The sequence below is a fragment of the Lepisosteus oculatus genome, chromosome 25, assembly GCF_040954835.1.
Source record: "Lepisosteus oculatus isolate fLepOcu1 chromosome 25, fLepOcu1.hap2, whole genome shotgun sequence".
Classification (NCBI taxonomy): Eukaryota; Metazoa; Chordata; class Actinopteri; order Semionotiformes; family Lepisosteidae; genus Lepisosteus; species Lepisosteus oculatus.
The window spans coordinates 8,793,965-8,814,684 of record NC_090720.1 but is presented as its reverse complement, the minus strand read 5'-3'; the positions used below and the strand labels follow the sequence as shown (position 1 = coordinate 8,814,684).

General features: G+C 40.5%; 1 protein-coding gene across 3 annotated transcripts in view; it reads left to right on the top strand.

Moving 5' to 3' along the window:
• Positions 1-20,720, top strand: part of LOC102696094 (rho guanine nucleotide exchange factor 10-like protein) — a 139,643-nt gene that overhangs the window by 6,590 nt on the left and 112,333 nt on the right. For all 3 annotated transcript variants that reach the window (XM_015337206.2, XM_069183649.1, XM_069183648.1), the window contains exons 2-4: positions 4,188-4,257; positions 16,604-16,984; positions 18,449-18,476. In XM_015337206.2, the coding sequence (XP_015192692.2) occupies positions 4,221-4,257; positions 16,604-16,984; positions 18,449-18,476 (446 nt within the window). In that variant the 5' untranslated portion in view covers positions 4,188-4,220. The remainder of the gene's footprint in view (positions 1-4,187; positions 4,258-16,603; positions 16,985-18,448; positions 18,477-20,720) is intronic.

Sequence of the window (20,720 nt, the reverse complement as noted above, 5' to 3'; positions counted from 1 at the left end):
GTCCATCTCTCTGGATGACCTGCAGCGTTCTCACACAGGTACCCACTATTGCATCTGCTTGATTTTTGTTTCTTAGTATGACAACATTTTGTTGGGAGAAATGGTATTTGAAACCACTACAGTTTTCTGAGCGGGGAACAACTTCATATGCGCCAGAGTCTCAATTTTCGCAGTAAATGCAGATCAGAGTAAATACACAAAGAGGATGAACTGAGCACAGGATGTGGTAGAATACTGTTTGTAATAGAAGACAGAATTAGAAATGCTTTCTGTTCAAAGTCATTATAAGATTGGGAACAGGGGCACTTCTTTGCAAAGAGCTTTATGACTGATGACTCTTATAGCAAAAATCATTATTGCTAGTTATTTTAAATAATCTGTTTATGTGCAAAAAAAGTACATACAGATCAGTACTTTTCTTTTATGCTAATATTTAAGGCTGTCGTGAGACAGATCCCGGGTCACTATATCGCTTTCTTCTCCAAACATACATTGATACCCGCTGACGTTTCATTAAATAAAATGACCTTTGACAGCAGGATCTTGTTTAAAGAAGGCATTATCGTTTTTGCTGTCACAGGGTCTGTTTTGTTGAAGCAAGTGCTGTAGTAGTTGAGGCCATCTGTCTTGGCACTCTCTGTTTGTCAACTGTTCCTCACACAGGGAGTGCTGCAGCTCTTTCTGTGTTTTCAACAATAGCCTGTACTCTTTTGCTTGTCCATGTCGGCAGTGCAGCGCAGTGAATAATCCTGATTCACCCAAGTGTGATGCACTGTTACGCCCCGGATAAGAGTATTTAATGCAAATGTGAAATCCTCCATTTATTTGCTCTTGCCCCTCCTCTGTTAGGCCTGGTTCATTCCTGAGGAGTGAACTGCAATGCCTTTGCTCTGTCATCTCTACCTTGCCCCAGGGTTAGGCTGAAGTCTGCGAGCTTGTTAGGATCTGTTGCACACAGCTAAGGAATTCCACATTTCCTCGCAGCCACTGGCAGCAATGACTTGACCAGGCACTGTTACTTTTCCCAAGCTCTCAGGATCACAGCCCTTGTGCGACAGCAAAGGTAGTTGCAAGCTGCCTGATGGAAGTCTGGTGCAAGTTCACGGTCTCTGCTAGTTTTCAACCAGGCTTGATGCAGGCATGAAATGATCAGACCCAGGCTTCAGTTAATAGATTTTCTCATTCATTATCATGCATTTTCCTATCACAAGTCACACCTTGCTGTTCATTTGTCTGGGACCTCTTGGGCTTGTCATGTCCAGTTAGTGTTCTTTAGGAAATTTAATTACATGCTGTGATGTAAGTTAGTTAGAGGTGGCTGAAATGTTGCTGGTATTTCAAATATTTGTAATACCACCAAAGGGTCTACAATTTATCTATGGACTGGTCTCCCTGCCTTTAGAAATACACATACTGTTGTTTAGATGGCTGTATTTCTTAATTAATAACATAAGGAAGGCTACAAATGTAAAGAGGCTCTTTGGTAGTTTGTAGCTAATTGATCCAGGGATCTCCTCCAAGACATTTCTTGAAAGAAGCCAGGGTATCGGCTTCAACAACATGGCTGGACAGTGTCTTCCATACTCCTACAACCCAAATTGAAATTGAAGTGCAGATAGTCTTATTGACAAAATAAGCGTAACTTGGAACCATTCAACAAGATACAGCAGATTAGTGGTTTCTTCTTTGTGTGTACATAGGATGTGGCTTCAATATGCTTGATGCTTCAGTTTGGTGGAAGAAATTGGATGGTGAGGACATATGGTAACTAAGTTAATTTTGTCTGAGCATCATTTTCTGTAGTGTAGAATGCAGGATGCTCCTTTTTAAAAACAGTGCTGGCTCATGAGACACTAGAAGGCAGGTAAATGACTTCAAAATACCACCCAGAGGTGCCCATCCCTTATAATGATGATGATGACAGTTATATATTTGTTTGTTTTGTTATCCTTTTCGACAAATCTAGCCAGACAACACCCTTTCATCTCCCAATGCATCTGGTGGTAATTCAGCCCATAAAAATTCTTCTTTATTAGAGAGTTATGTGACACAAGAATGAGGCCAGTTAGACATGCCATTAACCTTCAGGACTGTGATTTAATGAATAACTTGGCTTTTTCAATGAAAAACTCTGCAACAATGTGTTTTGGTACCAAACCAAAGGTTAGTCCTACAAAACAGTCTTTGTTTCCCTGCTGCATTGGTCAGTTTTTAGAAAATGTATTTGTGCTTTAGAAGCTGTGACCTTGGCAAACTCTGTAGTGCTGTTCTGTATTAACAGAGGAAGACAGAGAGAGAGTATAGTATGTTATGAGTTGCCATGTAGAAATGGGTTCCCGGGGAATGAATAAGGACTATTCTTTTCACTAGGGATTGCCTCATAGTTGCTGCCTATTACAGCTCACTGATTAGAGTGCTTTGTGCCTTATTGTGTCTACCAACGGTGGTATTTAACCCATAGATTTCCAGTTATTCTCATTTACTTGCTTTTCATTTTTTTGTCAGATTTATTTGTTGCTATTTAGATTTAGAACATCATCTAATTCCTCACCTGACTGATTCAACCCATGTGATGACATGCAACTGGATATGTCAGAACACAAGGCAGGGAATTTTGCTCATATTGCTTTATGAAGGGATGCCAAGCTCAAGGCTTTTCAGATTTTTCCTTCATCTCAAACTCACAAGGAATGTAAAGGACAAACATCGGTATATTTTAAAAATTAAATGTGGTGTTTCTTACTGCGATTTGAAGTTAGGTTTGTCCACTTTTGTGACTCGTGATTATATTAACTTTTATATTTATATAATCAGTGCTTTTAAGTTCATTTGTTTTTGCAAGATGAAGACGAGCTGGTCTAAGACTGAGATCTTGGCGACTCCATGACATTTATGAGCAAACTCATAAATTTCACTCAGGCAGGTGAGGTGTCAGTAGTAGAAATGGAAAGCAGTTTTTCCAAATAGACACTTCACTTTGAGATTTTCAGTTGTCTCCATAACTTCAGCAAAGTTAACTCGACTGCTTGAGAGCGTGGCTGCAGGTTGTAGGATGGTGGAGCACAAATGCTTCTGCCCAAATACACATCAGGGTATTTGTGTATTGTGTATTTGTGACCTGATAAAAACTTGTCAGAGTTGTTTGATATTGTAAAATCAGGAGATGCTGTAACGATGCAATTGTAAACACAAGGAAAGCCAGCAGAATATGTAATCTACCTCTTGGTATGCAATTTATCCTTTTAATGATGCTAATGCAGAAGACTTTTTGGATTTGTGGTAGATATTAGGAAAAAAAAAGGTAGTATAGGTGTTTATTATTAATGACATAAGACAGTCCTCTAGAAACTCTGTTTGAGACCTCTAAACTGAATTGCACAAGAGTGTTTTCACTCTGTAGGCTGATCTCCTCAGATTTCAGAAGCCAAGGAAGGCTGGGCCTGGTCCTTTCTGCAGTGGGAGACTTCTATGAAACCCAGACTGATGTTTCAAGTGGTGTTAGTGCCCCAGGAGGTGGTACTCTTTCCTCCAGAAATTCCAGACCAGTGTCCCAGGATGGTGGCTGGGAACCCTGTGGTGTGGGAGGTGTTGTGCTTTGGATGAGCTTTTTAATGAGGTCTTGATCATTAAAGCTCCCATAGCACTTTTCAATGGAGTAGTACTGTATGTGTAACTGGTGGATTTCCACTCGTTACACATACAGTACTACTCCATTGAAAAGTGCTGGGGTTTAATTCTAATTCTTTCTGGAGGACCCTTTAATACAGCCGGTGGAGTCATGACTGATGTCTCCACCTGATCCACTGTGCAGTGGGGCTGCCAGCACTTTTAACTGTTGGGCATCATTTCTCGAGAAGAAAGAGAAAACCCTTGTGAACATTGGGAGGAACATGCAAACTCACAGAAGGTGCCCCAGCCCTAAATTAAACCCAAGACTAAAATTGTCCTTAATCAAGAAAAGAATGCTACAGACCAGCAAACAAATGTTGATATACATGGTCCAGGTTGTTAAGCAAAACACAAGTGGACAGTCATAGGTATAAAGACACCCGATTATCACTTATTTTCTGTGTGACAGTAACAGAAGTCCCTGTAAATCTTATTTGTTCAAAGTTGGTGATTGAATCAGCATAGAGTACGTGTTTTTAATATGGATTTCTTCACCTAATTGTGCCTCTCTTTTCCAGTTAAAGGGACTGATGTGACTTCAGACAGGACTGATGGCATCCCCAGACCCCATCTCCCCCTCCATCAATGGTATGTACTCACGCTTGTTCTCATTTACAGTGGTGCAGTACATCGGCAACACAGCTGAACATGCTGCTGTCTACAGAATGGGCAGCACAGCTTGCAACTAAAATCTCGTGCATTCAGTTAATTAACATGCGGACCATCTAGTTTTACTAATCAGGAAATTATTCTGTCCTGAAATTTAATACAGTGTTCTAATACAGAAGCATAAATAAATAATCAATAATACATATATAACATAAATATTGCAGTGGTTAGCATTGCTGTCTCACAGCGTTGGGACCCTGGGTTCAATTACAGACTTGGGGTGCTCTCTGTGTGTGTATGTTCTCTTGTGGGTTTCCTTCAGATGCTCCAGTTTCCTCCCACAGTCTAAAGCCACACTGGTATATTAATTGCCTTCTAGGGAAATTGGCTCTGGTGTGAGTGTATGTGTTTGTGCTTGTGTCTGTGTCTCCGGCTTGCCCGCAACCCTGTATTGGATAAAGGGGTTAGAAAATGGATGAATGAATACAATCACAGATACAGATTTCCAAGGGATTACACCAGATAGCCAGGGAGGCAGTGTGGTACAGTATTTGAAAATTGCATTGCCTGCCATGAGCAAGGCAGATAAAAATTCCCTCTGGGGCTTGTAAGAATATACCTATAGGACGTTCCTATTTTTTAGAACTATGCACTCTGAGTTCCTCACTGCCCCTCCCACCTCCTCATGAGCTTCTGTGTAGCAGAATGAGGGAGGAGCAGGGTGGGGGAAGAGCGTGGGGTCTGCTCGCTGGTTTCTAACATCTCTGATTCTCTCCAACACCTATCAGATCACCCTAGAGAACTATGTGTATAACACAGTGCTCACACACTAATTCTCCACTTGCCATTTGTGTCTCTGCGTGTCTGAATTAGTCGCTGGAAGAGCTGCAGTTTTGGAATGTAGGTAAAAAACACTTCACAGAACTTATGAATAGTTCTCCCACACACTCCCTACTACCACCAACATGGCTCATAAATATCTTGAAATTTTGCTTTATTTCATTGGAAGCTGTTGTTTCTGGCACGCTCACAGCAGGATATGCAGCCCTGCAGTTACTCCACTTTTCTGGGAGTAAAAGAAGCGCTTGAAGTGAAGGACAGAGAGAGGCGGTTCTTGACTGCTGTGTGCTTTTCCCCTCCTGGTTACACAGGGGTAGCCAACCCTGATCCTGGACAGTCACAGTCCAGAGGGTGTTTACCGAGTTATCCCCATCATTAGACTGATAAGGTTATAGAATCGTTTAAAACTGGTAATGTTTTCTAAGTTTTTACAAACTAATGACAAAAGAGTGATGTAGAAGTGACTGTTTTTCCAGGATCAAGGTGAGTCACCGTGGGATTGTTAGTTACACTTTGGATATGTTTGAGGCTGTTTTCCACCCCTGCAGTGCTGTCTAAAGGGTAGACTTTAGGGACTGGGGTCGCGGTCTGGTACAGTGATTATAGCAGGCAGCGCTTTGAGAGCTTACAAGAACTCGAAGCAGTTTGCACGGAGATCAGCAGGAAAGGGCACGGATTTACCAAGTGTCACGTTATGCCACACGCGGGCGGGCGATTCCGGCATTTTCTTTCCTGATCCCCGGTTTGGAGCTGTCCCGAGGGCAGCCCCTTCTCCAGCGGCGTGACCCTGCTGTGTTCCCGCTCTGCGCCGATGCTGTCATTCCCCGTGGGGCCCCTCGACAACCAATCAGGGCCAGGAGCGTCCTGCACAGGAAATGATTGCGCAACACTTGGAAATTTGAAGCAGATGCTCAGCTGTAGAGAAAGAGAGAGAGAAAAAGAGTTGTTCCAGGGAAGAGTGAGTGCGAATTCATGCGCGTTTGTTGTGCTTAGAGACTGCTATGGAGAAAAACAGCCGAAAGAAAGCTGGGGCTTCGATATTAATTAACTAGTATCACTGTTTACTTTTCAGTAAGAGATTTATACTGGGAAATACTCTGTTTTGTCATGCCACAGAGTAACAAGAGGTGAGAGAATGCGGATGAACCCTACTTAAATACTGATTAAAAATATACAGAGCAGTTTGGTTTTATTATTCACATCACTTTTTCTTCAGCCACCAACCTTGAACACTACACATTGATATAAGAACATTGTTTCATTTTCCCATTTAAGTACAGAATACGAGAAGGAAATAGATGTCTGTTGTTGTAATTGTGTTTCAGAGCAGAGGGATACCTGACATTTAAATCGTTTGAATCAATTTATCGTGGGAACAATCGCCTTGTGTGTAAAGACACACTGTCTCGGTCATTTTGAATGTGAAAGATTGACAAAAGCAATGACTTACGGAAAATTAAATTAAAATAAATCTGCACTGTCACATCATATTAACTGACTTCAGTGCCATGGTTTACTAAAAATATATTAACTGGATTTTTGCTGTTAATGGGGGTATCCATAGAATAACGGGCATCTCTAAAGTATATTATATTCTATAACTAGGGGAAGGAGCTGTAACTGGTAAACTTAAAGTTTGATGGTATGCACAATTTAATATTCTTGGTATCTTTAGGTTGGTTCTAAAGACATGTTGGACTGGAACCTGTAAGGAGCCAATTGGCTCTTTAGGTCTCGGCCTGACAACAATAGCTCCAGTATTGGACAGAGTGATGGAGATTGATCCGCTCACACTTTGAGCCTTTATCCACTGACATGCTGCAGGTTCCAAGGTGTCTAATAGGAGAGTTCGTGCACCCAGTGTTAGTGTTATCTCTCACTGTGAAGCCTCTCTGACTTGCTCCAGTCACAGTTTTGCAGAGAGCCGAAAGAGCCCCGTCTGACTAATTCCAGCCACACTTCCGTGGGCACGCTGCCAAATTGTATTCGGACACTCAGGGAATCCTGGTCACAGCTAACTAGTGATATTGTGCAGGACTGATCTTGTGATTTCTGGACCATGTAGTCTGTTCCTTCACTATCTGAGCCGCTCAAGAGAGAATGGATTTGCATTTGGAATCAGGCACCCATTAGCAGTGGATATAGTGGATTTCACACAGCTCATTTGGGAAAATGATCCAGTCTCCACAGAATTTCTTAGGCCCTGTTTCTAAGGTTGTCACTCTGGAGCCGCAAACTGGGCAGCAGCTTGGATGGGTGGCACTAGGGTCCCGATGTTTATATTGTAGACAGTGAGAAAGTAATACGGATGGATGAGGATCATCCATCCCCAAGCTGGATGTGTTGTCTGTGTATATCAAGCCAAAGCCTCTGTTGTGTCAAGCAGCAGACTTGCACACAGCTATATCCAGTGGCTTGCCAGCAGCCGTATCATACTGCAGCTCACAACTTGCAGCCCCCTGAAGCTCAGCAGGCGTGAGCCTGGTCAGTACCTGGATGGGAGACCTCCTGGGAAAGCTAAGGCTGCTGCTGGAAGAGGTGTTAGTGGGACCAGTAGAGGGAGCTTACCCAGGGGTCTGTGTGAGTCCTAATGCCCAGTACAGTAACAGGAACACTATACTTTAAAAAACATGCTGTTCTTTGGATGAGACATAAAACTTAAGTCTTGTTTCTCCCTGATTGTTAAAAATCCCAGGGCATTTCGTGAAAAGAGTAGGGGTGTTACCCCGGTGTCCTGGCCAAATTTGCCCCAGCCTTTACCAGTCATGGCCTCCTAATAATCCTCACCTAAGAACTGGCTTCAACACTCTGCTCTCCTCCCCACTGATAGCTGGGGAGACTGATAGTGTGTGGGGAGCGTTCTGGTGCACTATGGCTGCCGTCGCATCATCCAGGTGGGGGCTACACATTTCCTGTAAGGTGTTTTGAATGGAGTGTCAAAAAACCTCTATATAAGTGTAAGAAGTATTATAATTATTATTTTGCACACAGACTTATCCAGTACTACTAATTGCTACATTTTATTTTTTGGGGCTATTTGAGTTTTTGATTTTTTTTTTGCAGGTTTTAAATTCTTTCATCGGTTGAAGGGCTTGATCAAAACACTATTGAATCAAAATGCTTCGATTGAAAATCTTCACTCTAAAAAAGGTGCATGCGTTACTTGTAATCGAGAAATAATAGATGTCATTGGACGGGGTTGGATTTGGTTGCAAGCCACTGTAACTCTGTATTAGCTGAAGAAGGGTAAGGGTGTTCTGGTATGCGAAGCAGGTTTCTCACACCCTTTGATAACACAGAGAGAAGGTACTATGCAATCAATTGCCATCAATGCAGTTGACATGATCTTGTCTGCATCTTTTTCATGTGTGCTTTTCATTTTGTGTATGATTTGTTTTTCTTTAAATAGTAATTTATGATCACTCACAATGATACATGAAAATATTTGGAGCTGTTATCTTGCTGTTGGAGAAAAAGGCACAGGCAAGTTGTACACCGTTACTTTCATATCACTCCTGCACTAATACTACGACACTGTCCTTAGCCTGTGTTTAAGGTGCAGTGGGAAGGTTGCACCCTGATGAGACAGCAGCTTTCTTTGGTGCTTTGCTTTGATTCCCTCACCCCGTATCTGTGGTGTCTCATTCCTCGCTTATGGATTTTTAATTGAAAAAAACATTATGTTAAAAAGAAGGCAGTTGTGCTCGGTTTTATTGCTAGTGTAGGGTAATATGGCTCAAACACAGACCCTTCTCATTTATTTAATATTTCGCTGCAGACTCATTTAAAAAAAACACATTTCACTCCTTGGCTGTGCAAAGCATTGAGGCACTTGAAAATGCAGGAGGACAGGAAGAGAGGAGAGCTCTTGCAGTGCGTTCGCCAGCAGACCAGCTGCTCTGACAAGATGCTGCCATTAGTCCATATGCTCTTGACACATGTCCACAAATAGAGCTCAGCCAGAAGATGAGCTGGCCAGTACCACATGGGCTTTTACAAGTGACCATGCTGCAGAGCATTCACTGCTCTCAATTTTCAAATGGAAGCTAACTGCTTTTTGTTGCACTTGCTACGGGCCGAACACAAAAGGAAATCAATAACTGCAGAGAGGGAGTAAGAAACCAGATACGCCCTGGAAACTGAGCGGTGTCATGCACAAATGCATCCATCCATTTTCTGACCCTTTAATCGAATTCTGGGTCACTAGAGGGGCAGAGTCTATCCCAGCAATCAACTGATGCGTGGCAAGATACACCCTGAATGGGACACCAGTCCATCACAGGTCACACTCAAACACAGACACACACATAGTCTCACCAGGACAACTTTTCCCAGAAGCCATTTAACCTACCAATATAATGTATCTTTGGACTGTGGGAGGAAACCAGAGCACCTAAAGGAAACCCATGCGAACAGGGGGAGAACATACAAACTCCACCCAGACAGCACCCCAGGAATTGAACCCAGGGCCCCAGTGCAGTAAGGCAGCAATGCTGACCACTGTGCCCTGTGTTGTGCGCCTTGGCCACTAATGTCAGGTTAAATTGTTAAAGTAAGGCTTCACATTCACCTCTACAGCTGCTTGTGTGAATGGGTACTCTTGTGATGCAGCCATGACTTCAGTACGTCTTCTTCAGAACAGCAGTCGTAGTGCCTTTGTGTGTCATCTTCACTTGATTTGACATTATTGATAATGGTATACGCCGGGAAAGATCTCATGACGAAAGGTCACGATTTAGATTGGAATTAGTTACCATCTGGGCTTAGTGCTGACTGTCAATTCTCAGAAGCACTGAAGTAGAGATATGGTAATATTGCTTCCCCAGCGGACATTCGGCAGGGAGACACCCTGGGGCTGGAGTGGCAGACCTCAGGAATCCCCTGACGGGTCTCCGGGGGGACCCCAGGGCAGAACTGCGAGGTCTTCAGCCATTGTCAGGGAAGGATTGGCACCCGAGTTCCTGTTTAAATCAACACGTCAGTTCTCGGCTTGTGTGGGCTCTGCCTCGCATGTAAATAGTTAAGGGCATTCAAATTTGATTCTCTGCACGCTTCATGCTACAATATTATACATCACACTGGGGAGATCTGGTTTCGAGCTGAGCTGTGGTTGTCACATTATAAAAAGGACTTGGCTACTCAGGAAGCATTGACGAACAACCCAGAGGAACACTTCTGGGCCAGCAGTGAATCTAATGATACATGTGGAAATGAAACTCTTGAAATAAAGGAAACGCTGAGAAGTGGCACCCAGCTTTAATTTTGAAGCAGAATTAAAATCATTTTTAGAAACGGCTGGATGCAATTCTCAGGTCAATAAGCTTTTAGCAGCTGAACAAGCAACTTGAGCAAAATATCCACCTCTTGTTTGTAATCTACTTTTTTTATATGCTAAAAATATAAAATACAAGATGATACTGTTATGGTTTCTGTTAAATCTAAAAATGCTGAGCTGCATTAGTACGTTCTTAAACCCAGTGATTATGTGGGCAAGCGTTTCCCAAATGTAAGTGACCAAAATCAAGAATTTGATGCTGCTAAAGTCGAAACCTCTCCTGGAGTTGCTTTCATCCTCTTTCACAGCAATTAGTCCATGAGCAGTGTAGCATAGATCTTGCTTAAGGATGTACAGTACTGATAGAACTTGATAAACCTCTGAATGTACCATCCACACCCACTATTTCTGCTGTAAAATAGTTATGCATTGTTTCTGAATTGGTTCCTTAGTTGTTAGTGGTTATGAAATATGAATTGCAGTATAATATGAATCACGATGTATGGTGCCTCCTGAAATATTAAATATGACTAAAACTTTTATGTAAAATTGTTTGAGGAGCATTTAATTTGTCATGTTTCGGAAAAGTACCTGGTATCACGCAGGCAGCACCATAGCTTGAAATTCTGCTGTTTGTCTTAGTAACCTACATAAGATCACCTAACCCCTCTAACAGCTTCACGCACACTTGTTTGCTCTGTAATCCTTTCACAGAGCTGCCTCTGTGTCTGTGCCTTTTGTTCATACAGCACACTCAGCTTCTTTTGTGGATTGCAAACTTGAGAAAGCAAATGAATGCTGTTGTAGCTTTCTGTCTACTGGCACCCGTGCCGTATTAAAACTGGCCTGAAATTCTAAAAAGGCCTGTTTTTGTGTTGAAGTCCAACTTCTATCATGGATGAGATCCAAGTTTGTTTGCCAGAGGAGAACAAAATCAGCTATCGCCATCTTGCTATTTTTTATGTGTATCCATCCCTTCATAAGTAACGTGTAGAAGTCAGATGACAGACCTAAATGGAACCTTCACAGATAAAAACAAATATCTTTCTTTAATTTGTCTTTATGCTGACGATTTTTTCCGCCTCAGAGGAAACCCCTCCACCTGCCATTCAGATGTATACAAAGCATAACTCTCATGCTGGAAATAAGCAAGCACCGTTTTTTACTTTTAGTTATTTCATTATTTGAGTAAGAGCAGAGTGAATGATTTGCGATTGCTCTGTGTTGCAGTGGTCATGGGTGGTCTAGATATTTTAAGACACCTATGGGAATGTTCTCGTTTTTAGAAAAAAAAAACATGATTCAGTACCCTGACAATCCTGCTGATATTTATAAAGGCTGCAGTTTGAGAGTGCATACTTTTTTTTTTTAAGTTCTTGGTTCACCGACTGTATTCTTAACTACCTAAAACAGTCAGTTGTTATCTTAAGATAAAACCAACTTTCGCTTTAACCAGTGAAGTCCCGAGGAAACACTAAAGGATTGGACCAGGGTAAATCATAACACCTTTCTGTTGTAATTCATATATCATGAAAGTCTATGTAACAGTTCTTTTGTAATACCATATTGTGAATCATTAAACTATAGTAAGGAGCCAAGAGCACCAATCTGCACTGAGCACCATCTGTGAGGCCCTTGTAGACTCCAGGTGGCAGTGGTAGAGACCAGGCCTGAGTCTAACTGTGCTTTGTGACCCACAGTGCTCCTGACCACACTGTATCCCAGCTAAAGGGTGTAGCTCTGCCTGGGTCCTTTCAGTGTGGGCTAATTATAGGGTGTTACACCAAACACACCCAGTGATGTAATTCTATTGTGCAAACTGTACAGTATGTGTTGCTGTCAGTCCTCTACAGCACATCAGCACTATGGGACAAGTACTGTATTATTAAGTAATATATTTTCTCTACTGTATAAAATAGTGTCAGATGCAATGACTTCAGGTACAAAGGCTTTATCCTTGCTGTTGGCCACATGTTTCTTAGTTTGTGGATTAAAATTCTGGTAATGTTTTCAGATCAATGTTTTATAGCTGAAGCCTGACTTAATTTACAGTAGTGCAGTGCAGGAATATATAATGTGCTCAGGGAAAGGCATTTTGATGAAGCATCAGCCTTGATTTTTTTCCCAGTCCAACCCATTTAAAGATTCAAATTAAAAAATTCCTGTGTTTATACTCATCTTAACAGTTCTGACCAGAGTGCTAATGTAAATTAAATAACTGAAAATATCCTTTATGCGATCTTGTCTTTGCACCAGAGATTTTGCATTCTGGAAATTCTAACGCTTTCAAAACAGCATCCAGAAATTTTCATCTGGAGGGATGACCTGTTTTTTCTGGAACATCCGATGAAGCACAGGACAGCTATGTAAAGAATCTGGTTTAAAAAAAAGTCTGAAACAATCCAGCTTTAATTACAGTATATTTCAGAGGTAGTACTGATGTTCACATCTGTTTATAACTGCAAGTACGAAAAAGTCTGAACTCCAAAGACAGATTAGAGACTCTGGAACTGGGTGAAGCAAGATCCTGTTGTTATTAAAATGAAACAAATTGAATACCTTGCAGATTCACGTTTCCACCGAAGATTTACAATCTGCAGCATTAGTGCTGATGCATAAAAAAGGATAGTGGGCTTACGCTCTTAAGTAAAGTTAAATATGCCTAATAACAGCATCATAGGATTTAAGACAGTTGATATTTTGAATCTGAATAAAATTCCATTTGCTTTTTAAGATCTGCTGACAACTATGGTGTGCGGTGTCATGCCAATGTCTTTTTCTTACCTGTTAATCAGTGAGCACTGGTGTACAGTGTTTTCGAAAGCCAATCTACTCTTAATCGCTTAATGAATTGAGAATTCACATAATTTCATCATACCAGTGTGGTCAGGATGAGCTGGGAAATCATTTTTTTTGTTTTGAGCTCAGAAGGCTGGTGAAGTGAGAATGAGACTGCACAGTTCCTTCGTTGATTATTTAACATATTTTATGTATTTGATTTGACTCTGATTTATTTCATGATCAACCATTCTCAAAATGAAAAACCATAAATTACATTGGAGTTCTGTACACTGGTTACTTTGCTTAGACCATCACCGAACTATTTTGAGCATATAATCTCATGCTGGTGTCAAGAATTGTCTTCTGTTGTTGTTGTTACACACATAGCCTAAAGAATAATATACCACAAGAAAGAGATGCTTTTGAGCTTTGTCAGACAAATAACTGCACATCTGTGGTCCTTGGCGTCTTTGCTATGGTTAAGGGAGTGCAGCCTATTTGATGAGAGATGCAGTTTGAGTTTCCTGGAAGTGATAACTTATTTATGATTTTTTTTTCCAAATAGCTTTCCGTGGAAATGGAAAATGGGTCGGATCATGCAAATGATGTTCAGCTGACCTAGTTTTTGATATGTGCCCCCAAAGAAAACACAAGCCTTTCAGGGCTTGTTCCTGAAATACTTTGTAATGTATTTTCTGAGTTCTTATTTTCAGTTTACTCTAATCTACATTACCCCCATACAGAAGATGTTGCTGTCTATAAAATAAGACATCCATGAATTCTATGAGAGTACTTAAATAATAGCACTGACAATTGTAGGTACAGAATGTTGGATATTGTTTGTCTCTGAAATTATTCTTTCTGCACAGGCCTTCTTTGAAAACAGTCATGTACTCTACCTGTATTATAAAGTGCTTTCTCTAAATTTTCCCCAGTGATAATCTCCAGCCTCACATCAGCATGCTCATGTCTTCTGTTATTGCATCTTGCATCTACAAAACAAAAAAAGACGCTCAGCAGAGTACAGTACTTATATAAATAGCTAATTGAAAATTGCATGTAAGAGTGTAATTCAAATACATAGTACAAAACTTTCATTCTAAGAAACCAAATTAGAAAACCACTCTAAAAAGTCAAAAATGCAAAAATTGCTTTGTATAGAGCTTTCATCTGTGACTCTCAAACATCCTACTGTTAAGTGCAAAATGTGGCTTTATTAATAAAACTCAGCAGGAAAACGCCTGCCCTCATGGCACTTTTGTCAGAAATGTCTTTTAAATCGTCTGATTACCGTTTGTAGCATGAGCCTGGGATGGGGTGTGGCAGTTAAGGCCCAGAGAGCAGTGAAAAGATAGAAGTTTGTCCAAGTTGATTGAAAGGAGTGGTGCAGAATCCCCCAAGGACAGCTTATGCAGCTAGGTCACAGATGTACAGCTAATCCTGGCCACACACACTACCAGCCTGTTGATCAATCCTGTTACTGACAAATATTAATCAGCATACAGAATTCGAGCTACATCATATAAATTCAATACTTGCTGGACAAAAGTACCTCAAACATACTGAGGGCATTATTAATAAACAATGCTGTTGGTACCAAAATACATTTTTTTGTATTTTTAATGGGTTTCAAGTATATAAATGGGGCTTAATTAAATATGCTGCCTGTTTTTTTTGTGGACAGGAAAGTCCAAACGAATGAGATAATATAACAGCAATAAAATGATTAATTTAATCTTGACAGAATGTTTTTGCTTTTAGGGGAATTTTAAATTGAATCAATTAAGTCAGGTTTACAGCAAGGACATGCTAATAAATAGAGATTACCAGTATGAGTGACATTCACTGATGTTTGCCTAATTATTTAACAGCTTAAGTGGAAGGATTTACCACAGTAATCAAGAGCCTGAAGTGATTCTGGAGGACTTGTGGAATTTTCTAAATGAATGAAAGCATTTAATTGTGTAATGGCTTTTATCTTATAACTTGAAAGATGTGTGGTCGTTTGTGGCATGGTGAATCAAAGTTTAATGACTTTATAACAAGCTTGTGGTGAAATCCTAATGCCAGCTTTGATGTTCATTTTTGACCTCTACTAGTTTTAACTAGTGAAATTAACTCACAGATCTCTGTTGATGACTGAATGAGTTTAAATGCTTTTCAATCTAAATGCTCTTTAAATCAATAGTGAACTCAATATACGCAAGTGGTAAGCTGATAGATTGTAAGAACTTTTTGTTACAGAACAACATATACAATTTTTAAAGATCTGCAAGAGATGCATTAATTGTAAGACATTACCATACATCAGCGTCAAAGAGAGCACATTGACATTCTGCCCATTATTACAAGGCTGCAGTATTTATATTTGAAGAGCTGTTATTTTGCAAAACAAGATCTGTTATTAGTGGTTAGCAATACAGTTTATGGCCTTCAAATTTTAATTCTAATACATTTCTGTGACCCATAAATCCTAATTTGCCGGGGCAACAGCTTTTTAAAAATCTTTCTGTGTTATGTTACAGTCCAGTGACATCAGCTCTTGTCAGGGTTGAACAGGGTTGAAGTCACTGGAGGCTGTGTGGGCTGTCTTTTCTCATTGGGTTACTGGCGGCTTAACATGAGAATCTCATTCGACTGTTTCTTGAAGGATTTCAGAAAAACCACTTCCCCATGTTTTTATTCTTAATGTGCTTAGTATATCAGATGATGGCATTGCCCTGATTGCCACTGTCAATCCATCTGCTAGCAGGAAGTCACTTATCCTTCCTGGCGATGGTTGCGGTAGGTGGGAGCCGGTCACAGAAAGGGCAAGGTGGGACTGAGGTGCCGTGACACTTCTTCCACTTGATGGGACGCCAGTCCGTCACAGAGCACGGAAAGGGATCATCTAAATAACCGGCAAAAGGAAATAGAAGCACACTGTAAAAGAACTGTAAAAGCTTGAACATCCTGTGTTAACCGTCTCTTTCATGGAAACTGATACCTGGGAGCTATTTAAATTTCTGCCAGCAATCTGTGGTAACAAGGGGTAAGACAAGGGGGTAGAACTGGGATAAAAGAGAGCAGACTCAGTGGCTGTTGAACTAGTGATTAATCATGCTGCTTTTTTGTCAACCTAGTTATTAAGTGATGAGGTTTATCCATTTTTGCAGATCACAGGCTGTTTTGTCTGCGTGAAAGAAACATTTAAATGCAAGTACTTTACTATGTTTCCTAGCTATGGAATAATCACAGGACAGTGTAATTTTGGCCAGGACCTATTTTGAGTGACAGCACTCCTGTTACTCCCGAGTCAGAATTACGTCTGTAAGTTTGTAAATGGCTGACCGTTCATGAGCTTGGAGAAGTATCAAGTGGAATTGACAGGCATCTCCATTGTGCTGATCGTGACCAAACAACATTAATGGCCCCCTGCCTCTCTTTCAGATCCCATGTCCAAGGACAATATTGAAGAGCTGAGGGAAGAGCAGGAGAAGGAGGAAGAAGACGATGAAGAACAGGGGGGGGGATTTGAGTTTGAGGATAGCTTGGACGAGGAGGACACGCTGGAGGATCCCCTGTTGAGGGAAGGCAGTGAAGAGCCTGGCCAGGGCAGTACCCCAACTCCAGAAGACATAGCTGGGGAAGGAAACCCGACTGTTCCCTCCATACCCCCTCCTCAGAAAGACAAGGCCCCCGGAGATACTCCTAGAGAGCAAGGGCTGGAAATCCCCTCAACAATCTTGCACCAGGAATCCAGAGGTGCTCCCCCTGCTGGACAGGAGGACCTAGGTGAACCTACATTATCTCTTCAGCCAGTCAAATCAGGTAAAGACTTTTATAACAACAGTTACTGTACATTTTTCTGATTTATTTTTGTATCATTTTATGCCATTTTCCAGACACCGGGCGCGATTTTGAGAAAATGTAATATAATTTTTAAATATATTTGTCTCATGTTTAGCAAGATATTTCAAAAGTCCTTTTAGTGCCCCCTTGATCATGTAGGTCAATGTGAATGTGACCAGTTTAACTAATGTCTTTCAACAGTGACTAAACTTGCTGTTTTATATTTGAAAGAGTGAATTTGAATTTGAATTTGTGTATTAATACATTCATTTAAATATATGATCTGTAACATAATGAAACCAAATGAGGAAACAGACAGAATAACCTAGATTTGATATTTTTGAGGGTCAAGAGTTAATCTTGAGTGCAGTTATTTGCACGAATGCCACTTCATCAGCAGAAACTAAGGAAGTAAACGTACCAGCACATCAACAGATCAAAATTGTGTTCCAAAAACATTTTTTAAAGGCATTGAAAAAATCAGTGTTATACAGTATCTGAAATAATTTCATAATGTACAGTATGTACAAGAAAATCAATTCATACTAAAACAAGTGTTATAAACATGAAGTGCTAGACTGACCAATGCAGGACCCTGGAAATTGAAGAATCTAATAATCTTTCAGCACACCTTCAGTTCAAAATATTTAACAACTGTTATGCATTTCAAAAGCCTCTAGAGTCACAGTGGGAGTCCTTGAGGGTGAATATTTTTGGTTTGGTTTGGTAATATTTGCTCAGTTGGATAATAATTTTAATAATTTGGACCAGATTAATCCTGTTCTTCAGGTCTCAATCTGCTGATCACTTGGAGAGATTTAGAAACGTGGCTGGGTGGAGAACCAGTTTTATGGATATTTCCTTCTTTCTACAAACCATTTTTCCTGCTTAAGAAATATTCATTAACACACATTGTTTTTATCTTTGAGCAACTCTGTGGGAGATTGACTTTGCACGTTGTGTATTTGCAGACTTACTAACAGCATGCATGAAATCTTGCATTTCAAAAGGCTGTCAGCCTAAAGTCTTCAGTACTAACCGGATCATGGTCCGTACTGCAGGACTGAATTTCAGTGAGCCTTCATGTCAAACTGTCGGGGTATTTTGTTTCCAAAAACTGAGATGTCCAAAAACGGTATTGCCAAGTAGTTTAATTTAGATTTGTCCCCTGCCCACTAAATGAAATGCTGCTCCGGCTACTTTAAATGAATAATGTTTCTCCATGTTATTATGATTTAAAATAAAACTTGTGTAATTTATCCACAGTTTTTCAAAACTCACTGGGTGACTGAACTGTTTTAAAGGGCTGAGATTTTAGGAGTTCAATGTTTTCCATTTTTTCATGTATCCATTACATACTGTACTCATTTGTTAAAGTGTATTATTTGTACAACAAAATCCCAAATGTCTGCTCACTCTTGCTTTCTGCGGTCTGCTTCACAGGTTTGACTGGCAGTGAGGCACCACAAGGGTAAGACATTTTTATCTCTGTATTATTATTATTTGTATTTCTTGTTTTGCCTGACGTCAGCGAAAGGGACAAAGCTGCTAGATCCATTGAATGGCACTAAAAAGCACTGTCTGATGTTCACAAACAGGACAGGATTGGAAGTGCATGACATTCAGGCCATTTTGCACTTTGAATCTGTCCTCAGATATTAAAGAATGGGTCTTATATTATGATAAAAGACATACCACACTGCTGGAGTGAGCTTAAAGGAAAATCATGGAAATGCCAGTTCCTGACACTTTGCATACTGATTCATTTGTACTGTACTCGTCTCCATCTACCTATACATTAACAGAAAACTGCTTAGTCCTGGTGAATGTGTGGCAGGGATAGGACACATGGCAGGCACTATACACCAGACTGGATAGTCTGTAGCAGGCTGCTCTCACACACAGATGATTTAGAAACATTAATTAATGTAGGCAGCATGTGTTGCGGAGGCAGGAGTTTCATACTTCACACATACTACTAGCCTGCAATCGAACCCAGGACAACCAAGATCCGTGGGACAGCAGTAATAAGCCATCCTGTTACTGTGCCAGCATTTGTGCTTAACTCAATGGCAAGGAAATTACCTTGAAAAGATACTGTAGATACTGCAGTGGCAGAATTATACATTGGTGATGTCACGGGAGTGGTGTCAGCTTTTTATGACACACAGAGATTGGATGCTGTCAAGAAGGCCAAAACACAAACTTCGTCACATGGCTAAAATGGCAGTTGCTGTAGTCATAAAGGTAGTTATTTTCACAAGATACTCCTGTTCCACAGTGACCAAATGCTAGAAGCATTCTTTTTCCTATCTTTTGGGGTGCAGTTTTAATGAAATGTCTAGGAATTAAAATGATGCATTTCAGCACTAGCTCCAGACTGATGTGCCGGTAGGGGCAGTTAGCGTGTTTCTCAGGAGGAGAAACCCTAAAGGGTTTCTAAGCAGCTTCTGTGTCCAGTGGTGCAGTGTGTCTCGGGGCAGTCATGCTGATGGGCTGGGGCTGAAACTGTGCCCTTCAGGTTTGCCATGCTCAGTACAGTAAGTGCCAGTGGGGGATATCATTTTTCCTGTGGGCTTTCCTGCACTTGGCAGCTCTGTGAAGAGGCTCTCTGTGCCTTTGGTATTTCAGATCTGCCTCCAGAATTTCTGCCGAGTGTATTTTCCACCTTCACGCCGATTCAGTGGACAGGGGTCAAGCTGTCTGAACATGCCGTAACACAAATAAAATACCTCACAGTATGGGCCACATGACACCTTAGAAGCCCACCACTCTGCTTTGGCTTTGTGCCAGAAAACAAGGATCCACACAGTCACTGGAGACCAGTTAATAAGACAGTTCTCAAACAACTTCACGTCCAACAGTTTGAACTGATTTTAAGAGGGCAGTTGGGTTGCTCCTGAAAATCAAGTGCTTCTTCTGCTCAGTTCTTTAGAGTTTCAGGCTTTTAAGCGTGTTTCTTCACACCTTTTGGAGTCTTTTTCTGACCCAATCTGGATTTGCTGATTTTTTTATTGCGCAAACTGTTCTCTGGCAGCTACCCTCTGGCAGGTACTCACACCACTACACCTGTGCTGCTTGCCTTTTAGGTCACCTTTAAGCAAATGTGACCAAAGAGTGAATTCTGGCAAATATAACATCAGAAATCTTCTGTTGTTTTCACAGCTAACCAGTATCTCAACCAAACTTTACATCTTTATACTGTATTTCTTGTATTCTAATTGGTGTCCGATTAATTGTGTTATTATTATTAAATGTGATGTACATTGCTTTTTGAACTGTGCTATATGAGTATTTAAAATAAATATACAGTACTGTTCTTAAGCTTCAGTAGAAGTTGTACAAATGGGACTATTCTGCTTTTGGCTTAGTGAATATCATTCACAATATTTAGCTTCTACTGTGCAATATCATACCTTTATTTGAGGAATCAAATGATATTTTCAAGGTAATTTAAAATTCAATTTACAGAATTCGTTTTGAATTTTAAAAAATAATTGACAAAAACTGAAGCCTGTATTTGATTAAATTGCTCACTCCTCATCCCATATTTAAAGTTTAGAGAAAGGCCTTAAGAAAACTAGTGTAAACTCTATTTAGATTTTTCAGTAAATAAACTCAAATCTGCTCATTTAAAGGCCTTGTGGTTCTAAGATTTTTGCTTTTTAAAATAATTTTGCCACAACATACTGTATATTAAAAATTTTCCCCTGTG